Consider the following 14,834-nt stretch of genomic DNA (forward strand, 5'->3'; position numbering starts at 1 on the left):
TCAAGCTTCATATATGGCCGCTGTTGGCCCATCATGATAAATTCGATCATTCTTTTTGGCTGACACGTAATTTATTTTATTTTTCTGAAATATAAAACAGTTAATTTAATTTTGAAAGCGAATGTCCGACAAAAAAATATTGTGCATTCCATCCATCCATCTCATCCGAAAAGCGAGATACGATGCACGAAACCAAACAAGGCGCCCGAAACATTTCACGAGATATTGCCGTTGATGTGCTTTGATTTTTTCTGTGTGTGTGTGTGTCTGTGTACAAATGTGCCATTAATTTCCCTATGTTCTGACGTTCGTTCGGAACAATTTTTTTTTTCGTGCTGTTTCGCGTCGTTGTATTGAACACATACCTAATTAGGCATCGTTGAACATTAATCGAATCTGTCATAATGGCAACCGAAGAAAACCAGAGCATATTTTCACGTCACTTTTGCGCTGAGATGCTGCTGCTGCTGCAAGACTTCTTCGCAGCAATAAATATCGGGCATACAAACACGAAGCAGCAATAAAGCGAGAATGACTACGTTATGGCATGTCAACAACATGAGTTTTTACTCCAATTATGTAACATTCAAGTGACATTTTGATCATTTCTTGTGCGACAACGACAACGCCAAAATGACGACCTAACATAAAAAAGGCAATGCTATCCCAAAGGATTTCTCTCAAATTGTGTTTAGTTCAGTTGTTTTCTTATTATACATATATTTTTTTCTTCTTCTTCAATTTTGAACTTTAAAAACACAGGGGAGAGTTTGTGTGTTGTATTATGATTGTGCGCTGCAGGCGAGATACATGTTGGCTCTTGCTGTTATCGGCTTTCAAATTTGTTTCTTTCTTTGTTCGGTGTATTGTTAGCCGCCAATTTTCTGTTGGAAAAAAATTGGGAAAACTTTTCTTCTGCTCAAGACGAGCGGAGAACAAGAGAGGATAATTTTCATCAAATCGATAATGATCTCATGAATATGTAACTTTCACTTTGTAAAATTAGTCAAATTCTTCACGCTTCAACGTCCATCATCATTTTTCGATATGAATTTTGATCAACATTTTTTTTCTGCTGTTTTTAAAACGACTGAAACTCATAATGTTCATTCTTTTTTCTCTCTCTCTTTTTCAGACATCTGCTATATACTGGATGCGGGGTGCTAAGCTAAGCGGCATACACAAAAAAACGCGTTAGGAGTAAATGAACAAGTATTTCTTCCGCAATTTTTTTTCCCGTTTATTCAGTCGGTCGTCCGTTGCGCCTCTTCACTTCGGACCCGTTGTGTATCTCAGTTTATTATTCATCTGATGGTTTCAAAAATTCATAAAGAAATTAAAATGACTACAACGAATAATTCCAACAAAATATTTAATTACATATTATTAAAATAAAACACCGAGTCGAACGCGCGATAAGAAAAAGCCGGGACGAACACACAGTCGAGGAGCGAAACAAAAGAAGAAACGAAAAATAAACCACACGACGAAAAGCGGCAGGAGTAAAATTTCGCTCAAGAAAGAAGAAATGCAAAAAAAAACTCAATTTAAATAAAAAAAAAAGAGCCAGCACAACTTGAAATTGCGTCAAGAAGAGAAGAAAAAAAGCAGTACCAACTCAAACAAAAGCAGCACGTAATGAGAAGGGAAACCGAAAAACAAATATTCATGTAAGCCTATGCAAAGAGTGAGACAGCGAACAATTGAGTTCGAGCGCGAGTGCCGAAGCACCGAAAATTAAAGAAAAAACGCATCAGAAGACGACCGGAGGGAAAAAACAACTTCACCATAACTTGGAACCAAGCGAAAATCGCAAAAATAAAAATAACCTAATTTACCAAATCGACGGAACGAGAAAAAAAGAAGCGAACGAAAAACAAAATTATTCACTAATCTCGAGAACGGTATACGCAAAGCGGTTACACCAGTTCACATAACGAATGAAGCCCATATCGAAAGCAACGTAACCGAATGCAAGACCATGGTAAATGTGCATCGTTGCCTGAACGAGAGTGTGGCACGTAAGAAACAATTTGGTCGCTAAAAGGATCACACGGCAGCGGGAGAGAGTCGAGAAGAGAAGAAAAAATTTCAACAAACGAATATAAAAAGCATCGAGCACCAAGCACGACCACTAGTCTAGCTTGAGCTCTATCAACTACATTCACCAGTGCGTCAAGTTGCAGCGAGCGAGAGAGCGAGAGAGCGAGAGAGCGTGATAACGCGCACGCTCGCCACGATAACGAGAAAAACCAGCGAGAGAAAAGTGCAATTAAAATATGGCCACCAGCAATATTGTGTGCGAGTGGTTGCGAGCACTTGGTTTGGCACAGTATGCCGAAAGTTTTCTCGATAACGGTTATGATGATTTGGAAATATGCAAGCAGGTTGGCGATCCCGATTTAGATGCGATTGGCGTCATCAATCCACAGCATCGCCACAAATTACTGAAAAGTGTACGTCAATTACGTGAAAAAGGTGCAGCCAGTGTTTATTTTATGCTCAATAGTGATATAACTGCGTTAGCGGGTAGTTCAGAATATTTAAGTGGACGCGACAGTCCGCAGCTGAATGGATTAGATGCACTGATCATCGAACAATTGAACGCAGATGGAATACGATTAACGGCACATCCATACTCAACACCGGTACGTACGAATTTCTCTATTTTCAATGGCAAAACAATAATCCGAAATGTTTTGACCTTTTTACCTTTTGCGGCTTTTCTATGCAGTTTTTTCTTTGCTGCTACCTCTCTCGCAACCTGAACACGAGAGAGAAATATTATCGACATTTTATGTATGGACTGGCGGTCATTTACTTGTCAGGTTCTCTTTTGCACCCCATTTTCACCATCATTGCGGCTAAATGCCTAAATGGAATCCATTGAAAATGCCCTCGATTAATGATAGCAGTGTGTCGAATTGATTTTGTAATTTATTTGAATCGATGCATCCGCTACCGTTGGCTCCCAAAAGGAAAAAAAACACATAGACATAGAAATTATCCATCGTAAAATTTAGTCAGGTGACCAGTATAGCCTAGGCGCTTAGCCTTATACTCTATTCGATTACCTTCCACAATTTGAAATGCTTTTTACCTGCAAGTCCAATGTGCGCGCACATGAAATATTCACCGGCTGCAGCACACAAATGCATACAAACCCGTGGCACCCGATTTCCTCTGCAGGCCTTTTACATCCATCGATAACATTCAATGCGGTCTCACTCTCTCTCTCTCTCTCTCTCTCTCTCTCCCTCTCTCGCGTTGTGCATTCAATGTAAGTGCATGCCACTCACACATTTCGGTTGAAACAAAAGCCGCATGACAGCGTTGACGAACGAAAAAAACCTTGTGGCCAAGACAATGACTACTTGTCGTTGTAAATTACCTATTAATGAAGCTAATAATGATGGTTTATATTTCGTTGAATGTCTTTTGGTTCCTTTCAGCTTTATTTCCCTTCTGTGTGTGTTGTGTTTTCATCATTGTCGTCGCTGCTTTTTTTTTCGCTGTGTCGCACATAACCAATAAAAAGAATTCTGTTCCGTGTTTTGCTTTGATCAATTCATTTTTTTTTCATTCTCGCTCTGTCTCTTTCTTGCCCTCCGAAAATAGTTTTTGTTTTTCGGTTGAAAATGGTTCTTTTGTTAAGACGATAACAACAGATGTCTATAAGTCTTGAAAAAACTACGTTCACATTATGGCATTCAACAACTAAATAAAACTTATATCCGAAATATGCATTTCGGATGAATGAAACAAAACAAAAACCGAAAAAAAAAATATCGAATGAGTGAACAAAAACAGTGCGGCCAATTAGTGGCGGAAATACAGACCAACGCATACTTAATTGGTTTTTTTTCCAACTTCTGAACATTTATATTTTAGATCGCTTAATTCGTTGATGATTTTTTTTTCCATCTCTTCAGTTCCACCTAAGTCTGTTGCTGTGTGAAGATTAATAAATGTTTGTTAATGGCCGAAATACCTGTTCGTCGATGAAAGAACTAAAAAAATGGTGTATTTCTAATGTGCGTCGATGCAATGGAATTTATTTCGTGATCTCTTTGATCCTTAAATGCTATCATGTGATTGAGTCGCTCGTTTTTTTTTTCTTCACTTCCCATCTAATGATTATTTCATTGCGTCAAACGATTTTAAGTACCAAATTATCTATTTAGAACGATAAATGCCACACAGAAGTTCATGCAAAGAGCATTACAATCGATCGAACGGCGATCGAATGCAGTGAGAAGGAGAAGCAATTTAGAAAAAGTGTCATTTTCTTTCTGTTTTTCCATTCAATTGTTCCAGCGAGCGATGTTTCTCAGCATCGTTTCGGTTGAATTTGATAAGATTATACAAAATGTTATAATAGAACTGTCACAAACGTCTCAAATTCTCTCAATTTCAAAGACAGACGTGAATGAATTTCGTGTATTTTTTTGTTGTTGATATTTCTCATTTCCTCGGTAAAATATTGTTAAACTTTTCCGAAATCGACACTAATATCATTTATTCTTCACTTTCCCAATATCAATAAAGGCTGTCTATATTATGATTAAACTCAATTTTCTGTTTTGAGCTAAACAATTCTGAAATGAAACAGACAATTGACCAGCTCAGAAAAAATTGTGTTCTTTTCAAACAAAAAGTTATTCACCGAAAAAAAGTTCCCATTGAAGAGGTAAACATTGAATGAAACCGAAAGAGAAGTAGAAAAAAAACAGAGTGTTATTCAATGGTGTGTTGCTCGAAACATACACATTCACACGCGTATGTTTCGTCGTCGCACACATTCCGATGCCGTTTTCTTAATTCTTCCGTTTGCCTACATTTTACTCTATTTATTCTTCCATGAGCCTTGTGTTTAGCTCGCATTCTCTCTCTCTCTCTCTCTCTCTCTCTCTCTCTCTCTCTCTCATTCCTTTATGCGATGCATTTTTTTCTACGAAAATGTGATGAAATAAAAACGAAACGTTCATATTGCACTGAAAATTGTTCGGTTGGTGCTCTGTGATGAATGGGAATGAGAATACCTAATGGCATACATGTCTGCGAACTAAACACGTAAATATTTTTTACAAACAACAGTAACAAAGAAAAAGCAGCAGCTAAACAATAGGTGAGAAAGAATAATAGAAGCAGCAGAGAGAGAGAGAAAAAAAACGTTGCCGATTAAAAGAAAATATCAGACAATCGAGACGAGTCTTACCCGATATATTACAGAAGGCTAGGCAGCTTAGCACATACACTGGCAAACGCCAAAGCGGGATAACCAATATGATGTTAGTGTATTTTTTTTCACAATGCTTGTTTTTCAATCACGCGTCAATCTTTCGAGATTTTTTTTCGTGTGTGTGTCTGGAAGTGCTATATATGCCTTAAAGGAATTTCCATCGTGTATCTGGAGCAAATGGTCTTGTGAACACAGAGAGCGATTTGTGCTTGTGAAAAATGAACCCAACATGAAATTGGATAATACGAAAACAGCGTTCCGTTAAAATGGATTCTGTCGGATATACACTGGACACATTTAAGGATCCATTTTATTCGCACAATTCGTTGTGTTCGTGCCTTTGTGAGCTGAGCTGATACTAAAAGGCAATATGATCCAACACCCTACATAATCTTCAAAGTAAAGTAAAAATGCCAATGCTCAAAAGTACGAAACCGCCGTACAAAACAGCGAAACAATGCTGTGCACATCGAGCGCTTCACGGACGAAGGAGCTATCAATATTGATACGTGCGATTGAACGTGCTAAATCGTCTTGAAAATGGTTTTAACAATTTCATTTCGAGTTGCTTTTTTTTTTTGTTGTCGCCCGGATTTTTCCCAGTCGAAAAAAAAAATACGGCATCGAATTTAGATAATGGAGGCGTGGGCCCATTGTATTCACTTCCATTATCGAAATGCACAATTAATTTCACTCGATTGTTTTCGAGGATGAGACAGAAGAAGGAAAAATCGCTTAATGATACTTCAGGCTTTGATTATCCAAAAATTTGCCACTTTGATTGTAGCACATTGACATTTTCATTGGAATAAACAAAATATTCATTTTCAAAGGCATTTTTTTCGTGCATTGAAGTGTGTTTTTGATATATCCATTTCAATTTAATGGTTTTTTTTTTGCTCGCTACAATAATTTTTCTCCCTCATTGATTGATTCCACAAAGTGTCGGTTGAACTCAAAGGACTCAATTGAAACGGGTGTATCAATCTAAAAATCCGTTTTCCAAAAAAAAGCCATTCAATGGCTCTCAATTTAATCCATTAGCCTGATTCGTTTTTTTTTCTCTGTTGAATATATTGAATGTGCTATAATGACCAGCATCTCAATCAGGACGCCCAATTTACGAAAGTGTGAGGGAGAAAACAGTTTTAAAATCCGCAATAAAAGCAAATAACATTGACAAACAAAATATGAGAAAAGAGTTTCTGTGAAAAACAACACCCGCATATTTTGGGTGGAGAAAGGATTAACAATTAAGTTTGTCAAAGGTTTTTAAATGCCATTCATGTCGAAAATTGTATTTTCTGTTGTGTCAAATAGAAAAACGACTAGAGTGAACCATTTAATGCCAAACAAAGACGTAACGCATTTTGTATGCATGGGTTTCCATGTCAATCCAATTTCGAGACACTTTTCTGTTGAAAATTATATAAATAAATTGTATGGCTTTTGCTGAGCGCAGAATCAAAATGCATTTTGCTGTACGTTAAGGCGATTATTCATTGAAATGGCGCACAAAAGTACCGAAATTGATAGATGTATACAAACTATGCAACAATAAATTAACACTAGACGACAACGACGACAAGGAGAGCAGAATGAGCGGTTGCACGGCGGGCGCCTCATCTTAAAATCGTATCAAATTAATATTATTCCGTTTACGAACGGCACTTACGCAAACATACATGATTGCATAAAAGCGTATCAAGTAGAACTACACTATTCGGAGGCAAGAAGCATTGCAAAGGCGATAGCTATTTTGCATCGTTCGGAATATTCGCATGCTGTGAAGCGTAAATTTGCATACATTTCTGCTCTCTTTGCTATGATTCCCATTTCCTATTGCTATTACTCTCTCTCTCTCTCTCTCTCTCTCTCTCGTGCAGTGCAGCAAACACTCAAGGAGAAAGATCAAACTCAAGCGAATCGAATCGGTTTATGTATACGTTTTCATCCAGTTTATATTGAACGGCATGAACTTCAATATGTACATTTTTTTTCTGCTAGGCAATCGAAGCCGCATTTTTTATGCATTCCAATCTCCTGTAGATGGTGAAAGAAAATCGGCAGCGAAAAAAAGAACAGTATCTGCATAAATCTTCTAGCAACCACATCACAACCGTGCACAAGCAGCTACCGCAACAATGTTATTACTCCTTTGGAGTACCATACTAACAACCTCTTTTCAATATACAACGGTACTACCGTTCAGCTTCATCGAGTCTATTTCATTAAATGGGATGTTGTGTCGCTCACGCAAATTCAAATTCAGCCGATTTCAATGTGCGGGCGACGGCGGCATCATTTTTTCTTTCTCGTCTAAGCACTTTTTACTGCATTAGCTGATATCATCGTAAAGTCGGATATATTTCTTTTGCTCTCATTTATTTACTTTTTATTAGAATTATGATTGCTTCACTTTTTTCACCTTCATTCGGTTTTCAGGTGTATAATTCTTGAGTATTTTTGAAAATTTTCAAATTTGCTAGTGTTTTAAAGAAATAATATGATTTTATATTGCTGAAAAAAATATGAAATTATAAATTATCGAAATTTATTTTTTGTGTTTGTACTAGGTGCGGCACTCAAAATCTAAGTGCCGGCACCGATTGAGTGCCTATAACAGCTCTGCAGGTTTCAGTTCAAGCCAAACCTCTTGTGGTGCCGCACAATATGCAGATTCACGTATTTCCAACGATTTTGCGATGAATCGTGCTGGATTCGCGTGTGTGCGCGTTATACATTTATCGATTTCTGTCTATACATAGACAGTACTTCACGTAATGCGATCCACAGTACCTAAATAAAGTAAATATTTGTGCAAAATTTCAATGAAACGTCTCTAATAATGTGTTTCATCTGCTTTGCAAGTCATATGCTTTGAATCGATGAGGTCTGGCTGTGAAGCAAACATACTTCAATCAACATGCTCGTGATTACCTCCTTTTCATACGCACTTGGAAAATATTCTCGTGCGTAACGCTTACACATCATTATGTACGGCTTTTTAATATTCATCGCTTTAACGTTATGCGTACGATGAATTGTGGCCAAATTGAGCATTTACTTGTAAAATTTTAATCGGCTTGAAAATGTTTCTCGGAAAAACACCTCACGATGCCGTTGATGGGAACTGTTTGCAAAGACACTTATTGGTGTCACATGAGAGACAGAGAATTGTTGACGCCTGGAAATACTACGTCATTGCCGGTATGAATGAAATGAATGACGATGGTAAATCGATAATTTTCCATTTTCTTTTTGCAGTCGAAACCGGGCGGCTTACAAAGGTCAAAAAATATATTTTTTTCAATTTTATTGAAATTGGTGTCAACTGAAATACATTCACTTTGAACCCCATCGCATTATAATCGATTTTCATAAACCTTATTGATCTGTTCTTTTCTTTTGTACCGACAGTTTTCACTTCAGTAGAAAAAATGGTGTGTTCACTCTTCAATGAATCAAAGATTGACTCGCTTCTTCTTCTTTTTTCCACAACTGAAAATTCCAATAAATTTCAATCCACTTCTATTAAAAGGAATACAAAAGCCATCGTCGTCGCCATCGTCGTACGCGGTTATCATCAATTGAAATCAGCATGCGATTGAATTTTGAATGAGAGCCGACCGAATGTCGCGTGCATTCTCACATCAAAATCAATCAAAGCGATTCAATTATGGCTCAATGAGGGCAATAATACACACTCACTCGAACACAAAAAAAATGAAAGAAAGAGCGAACGAAATGTTGACTGTGATTAAGATCTAGCTAATGTATGAGCACAAATGAAGGAAAATTGAAAGAAAAAGTAACTTTACGCACGTCATAGTGAAGTATCAATTCAATGAGAACGTCGAAACAGAATACGAAATTGGGTCTCGTCGTTTTTTCCCGGTTGCGACGGACTCAAGTAGATTTGAATTTGGTTTTCATTTCTTTATCGCTCATTATTTCTAAACAAATACGCACCCACATTGAATGGTGGAATGCAAAATCCTCATTTGCGTTAATGTTTTTTCGTTTTCGGGACTGTATTTTTTTTCTGTCATTTACTTTTCAATTACGGAATTTCTTAGAATGAAATGAACCGAAGAAAAAAAAACGTCCAACCTGTTCCAACAGCTTGATTAATTTAATGAAAAAAAGGAGGGAAAATTTGAATTTATTTCGAATGACTCGTTCATTTCGGTGAAAGTGTCGCAACCATTTTCATTAAATGGAAATGCGCGTCAACCATTTGAAATGTTTCTTTTCGGTTTCATTTTAAATTAAGCATACTCATTCCGAATCGATTTCCCACATAAGCGTTTTGAATACGTGTCGGCCGCACACGCCTTTGCCATATAATTATGTACCATTTCGATACTACTTTATGGTTAAATATGGCTTTCTTAAATAAATTCGCTTCCTCTCTTTTCCGATCGATCAATCGTAATTGAGCTAATTGATGGCATATATAATACATGGCAGAAGTGCGGTAGCCCTGCGTCAGTCATTTCGAAGGGTGAATTCGGTCCCATTTATATTATCGATCCCTTTGACGTGGCAAACGTTGCCGTTTGACACAAACCGCACACTAACTGTTTGTTCGGCTGAAAATTTGCGCCCCACAATCGAATGACGACCGAACTGAATGAAATGCGAAATATGGTCGCAGTTAATAATAATTTGAAATTCCGTTTCGGCACACTGAGCCGAATGAAATTGTAAAAATTCGTCTCGTTTTCACGCCTCAAACGTAATTTCCATGCGATGCGCTTCAAATATCCAATCTATTTTATTTGCAGGCGGAAGAATCAAAATGTCATCTAATTCCACGGATCCTTTTCGTAAATTGCATGGCATCGTATTTGATTACACGGGGACGTGTTTTTTTCGCCTTCAAATGCGAAATATAACATTTGCCGTCAGTTTGTTGCATGCATTGCAGCATCGGATATTCAATTTAGGCGCAATGGCAGAGGGTGTCATCAGAACGACAACCTGTAGAAATTGGTATCAGATTGACGCCTATATCCCTGGCGTCAAGAGTGTGAATAATTGGGAATCTACAAGTTTTTTTTCCGACGCACTAATTCATCGCAAGTCGACAAATCGAGAAATTATTACATTTCATTGCGCACCTCCCACCCCACTCCACGTACACTAAACGTATGGTTCCAAGAATGCGATGCCAAATAAATGTGTACGATTTCAATTTCGTATTTATACCGTATAAATTATACGAAAATGAAAAATGTCTACGCGAAGAAAAAAATGTCTCATTTTCATAGTAAATCTCTTTCGTTTAATCATAACAAAGCAGCCAGTTCATGGCGCAGGAAAAAAAAACCGCCAAATAGAAAAAGAAAACACTGGTGCATGGGATACTAAGTTGCAATAATGAAACTAATTACTTTATAAGAGTGATTGATGATTACAATATGGCGTGCAAGAGACTTGGAAATGTACGCACTTCACAAGTTGTTGCTATTGCTGCGTGCGTAACAATCAATGTTACGATGGAAGGACGGTGAAAGTGTAAACAGTTTTCATTTGAGAATGGGTAACCAAATAGTTTGTTGCCAATGCAGTACTCGCAAGCCACTTTAGCGATTCATTAAGAAAGGAATTGTTGTGTGTCTGCCACTTACGTAGAAGGTCGAGTACGTTTCAAGTACAATTGGACCGACGAAGTATATTCAACTGGGCTGGTGGTGGTGGCTTGGTTCATTCCGAAATTGGAAACGTATGCTTCCGTTCACGCGCTATTATTTCACTCAATTTTAATAATGTGCACATAAAAGTGCTCCTGGTATGCCGGGCGTGCTGTCACTCAAAATAAAAATAAAGTGAAATGAAATGGGCTATCGAGTCCACTCGAGTCATTGGCGCGAAAAAATCTTGATTCCGAATGAGATTATCACATATACGGATTATGGCGGCGGCGGCGTCGGCGGTCGTCGCCGCTCTCGACTCAAATGAATACGAATGATTGCATTTTTCTAGTTAGAGACGTCATCGCACAGTTGCTCGTTTATTTTTTTTCCCTATTTTCGCTAAGCCGGAATAAGTAATAAGAAAACAATAAACAGTAACGCACCGAAATCTACCGCTCTGCCAAATACACACTGCGAATGAGTTTGTTTTTCATTTGAAAGAACGTTCAATCAACGAAAAGGAAAAAAAATGCGTGGCGCTTCTTGTACCAAGCGAACTAGTAATTTAAAAGGGGGAACTCACAGCACAGTAAAATCGAAATTGAATTCATAAAGCCGAATATTTGGTCGGCTTAACTTTGACGATATTTGCATTTTTCGTTATGTTTACCGAACGTGAACACGGTCTCGGCAATGGCAACGGCGGCAGTTTGCTTTGCTTTTATTTCCAGTGACGCTTTACAAAAATTGAACAACAACACCAAGTGAACGTACGAGGGAATGGGAAAAAATTTGATACCAAGGGAAAACTGAAAGAATTTTGTTCGAAGCTTAGAAAAAAGAGAATGGGTGAGTGAGTGAGAGAGAGAGAGGAAGAACGAGAGCGGTGAAGCAAAAAGCAAGCGCTCCTTTGATCATTACCGTATTGGCTGCTTACAAAAACGTCTATAAAATTGACAAAATCGTCTAATGAAATGACAAAAACGTCTATGACAAAACCATCTACAAATATAACAAAATCGTCTATTTTTTTCTCGAAAACATGACAAAATCATCTATAATTCTTACAATTTTTTTAATGACAAAATCGTTGTGGAAATCGACAAAATCGTCTATATTCACAATTTCCGAAAAAATGACAAAAACATCTAAAAACCTCCGAAAACGTCTATGGACAAAACGCGTATTAAAAATGACAAAATCATCTAAATTTGCAATTTCCGAAAAAAGTGACAAAATCGTCTAATAATCTCCAAAAACGTCTATGGACAAAACGCGTATCAAAAATGACAAAATCATTGAAATTCGCAATTTCCGAAAAAAAGTGACAAAATCGTCTATGAACAAAACACGTATTAAAAATGACAAAATCATCTAAATTCGCAAGGCAAGCTTTTTTCTTAACAAATTTGCTATAAAAATGGACACAAAATATTTCTTTAATTAGAAAAAACACCATCGTATTTATTTTTTGTGATATATTGTTTGCTTCAAAATCATTTCTATAATTACAAATTCGTATAGTTGTATTTTTATAAGAAAATGTTTGTTCAAAATATCAATTCCCCATTTTTGCTCGACTGACACTCAGTGAATGGAGCACAGAACTTAATTCTTATTATTACTTCTAAAAAGAAACAAATTTCGATCAATTGCTTTTTCTATCACAACACAAATTGACTACTACATACGCTGGAGGGCTGGTGCGGATTTCTTTGGCCGCCCACGAGGTGGCTTCTTTGCCAATACTTGCGGGTTGCAATCGGCCGGAACTCCTGTTTGCTTACATAGGAGAGCTATCCCTACGATGTGTTTACATATTACATTTTTCATAAAGAAAGGACAAGAACATGTAGAACGTTTCCAATCAACAAGTAAAACAACTTTATACACACGTTGGTGTACTTGATCGATATAAATGTCAAAATCGGTGATGCTCTCTACATTTTCATGAATGAAAATTGCTTGTTCGACTGTACTTATTCGATCTTCTTTGCTTTCTTGGCTCGAAATCACATAGAAGACACCGTTGTCACTTTTGAAAATTCTTCTCTTCGTTCCAGGATCTGTTGCAAATTCAACACCTTTTTGCCAATCCAACTTGGACAATTGTACTGATGTGTAGAAACATTTACTCTCTTTTGTGGCAACGTATCGCTCTGAGGTGTGTTTGATCATCTCGCATAGTGTTTCCTTAAATTGTGTGAGAGATTGTCGTTCTCTAACGGTGTGTACTCTTTTGATAGCTGAATTAAATCCTTCGTTGGGATTATTTGTGTCTGGAGCAGTCAAGCAGGCGGCACTGTACCAATTTGGGTTTTGTTTGACCCAAACATCTTCAAAATATCTGACGAAATTTGCTTCTTTTTTTTCCCACTTGTTTAAAAAAAGTTTCACCACATGTCTAAATACGCTCTCACTCGGACATTGTTGTAATTTTGCCAAGTCTTGTTTAATCAGTGGCTTGTTTTCGGCACAACATGGCTGGCCTTTGATTGCTTTCATCACATGGAACCAGCACATAAGTGCAAAATTCTCTGGTGTGTTCGGAAAAGTCCGCTTGAATCCGTTTTGAATGGCATGCGCAGCGTCAGACATAATATAATCCGGATTGATGTCGATTGCTAAAAGTTTCTGTCCAGCATTACGTATAGCTGTGAAGAGGAACTCGAAATCCGAGGCGGTTTCATTTGTGGTTAGACTGGCGGCTACAAAGTGGAATTTATTCATAGCATCAAACGAACCCACTAAACAAAGTGGATAATCGTGCCACATCAACTTATACGTTGAGTCGGCGCAGAATATTTTTGTATTGGCATGACTAAGGCAGCGTATCGTTGTGAAGACGGCATTAAACGTGTTGTTGGATGGATTTTGTGTGAATGATATGACAAATGGCACATCCCATGACGTTGGAATGGTTCTCATTCCTCTTATCCAAGTGGTGAGATCACCAAAATTTATGACGGGTAAGATGGTGGCTTTACTCACTTTTTCGATCTGGTATCGAATTTGGCGCACATTGATGGGATATTCATTGTTGAAGAATGTGTTCAACGTTTTCAGTATTTTAGACGGTTTAACTCTATTTGCAGCAAGTTTTCGAATTTCGGTAATGTATTTCTCAGGTATTTTCTCACCCTTGCTGTGTGAATGTTCCCATGTCGTGAAGTAGATTTTATAGTCGGTTGCATCCTTGAAACACACAATTTTTACTCGTACAGGGCACGTAGTGTGGAACTCTCTGGTGACTTGACTGCAACGATAAGTGTATGTGACGTATTCACCAGTTGATGACGAACCTAAATATGTTATGCATTTTACACTATCAATCCATTTCTCGACCTCGGCAATCGTATTCAAACTTTGCGCAAAAATCCAATCAAGCGAGGTATAATTTCGATCCTCAATCTGCTCCTTCTGTCCAGCACCATCCGGTTGATCGTTCTCAAATTCGATGGCTCCGAAATGAAGAGAGAATGAATTGTTGTTTGTATCCAATTCGTCATCTTGGAACTGTGCAGATGGCGATTTTGGTGGTGAAATGTCAGCACTGAGAGGAGCGGGTATCTCTGCTGCCGAAATGTCGACTGAAAACTCATCCAACATAATTAAATCATCACGTTTCCGTTTATCAGCTGGAAATGGTGATTGATTGCGCACAGTTTGCGAAGTGGATTTCTTAGCTGATAAATTATTCGCTCGACGGGTCCCAACTTTAGTACTTCCAGGCTTGCCTTAGTGAAACAATATCAAATCTTTTTAAATAATTTAAAAACTATGGATGAAAAATAATTGATTTGAATTGATAATTCACCCTTCTTCCGTCCCTTGGTCTCTGTTGATTGTAAGCTCGGCGGCGGAACAGTGAATGGAGCGCCTAAACAGAACATTTGAGAAAATACTTGAAAAATCCAGTACATTGGATATCATTTTATCATAGGTTACCT

At 37.7% G+C, this 14,834-nt stretch overlaps 2 protein-coding genes across 6 annotated transcripts in view; one reads left to right on the forward strand and one right to left on the reverse strand.

Moving 5' to 3' along the window:
* LOC129566596 (uncharacterized) overlaps positions 1 to 14,834 on the forward strand; it is a 157,883-nt gene that overhangs the window by 38,213 nt on the left and 104,836 nt on the right. For all 4 annotated transcript variants that reach the window (XR_008687745.1, XM_055442682.1, XM_055442681.1 and 1 more), the window contains one exon: positions 1,136 to 2,648. Coding sequence is in view for 3 of the 4 variants with exons in the window: in XM_055442682.1 (XP_055298657.1) it covers positions 2,280 to 2,648 (369 nt within the window). In the remaining variant the exon portion in view is untranslated. The remainder of the gene's footprint in view (positions 1 to 1,135; positions 2,649 to 14,834) is intronic.
* Positions 12,319 to 14,834, reverse strand: part of LOC129566597 (uncharacterized) — a 3,461-nt gene continuing 945 nt past the window's right edge. The window contains exons 4-5 of one of the 2 annotated variants that reach the window (XR_008687746.1): positions 14,702 to 14,834; positions 12,319 to 14,621 (exon numbers count right to left, since the gene is read on the reverse strand). The exon at positions 14,702 to 14,834 is cut by the window's right edge and continues 244 nt beyond it. The gene's annotated coding sequence lies outside the window, so the exon portion shown is untranslated. The other variant, XM_055442685.1, reaches the window with a different exon arrangement.

The sequence above is a fragment of the Sitodiplosis mosellana genome, unplaced genomic scaffold (genome assembly GCF_009176505.1).
Source record: "Sitodiplosis mosellana isolate CC-2019 unplaced genomic scaffold, AAFC_SMos_1.0 Smas_scaffold_3, whole genome shotgun sequence".
NCBI classification, from domain to species: Eukaryota; Metazoa; Arthropoda; class Insecta; order Diptera; family Cecidomyiidae; genus Sitodiplosis; species Sitodiplosis mosellana.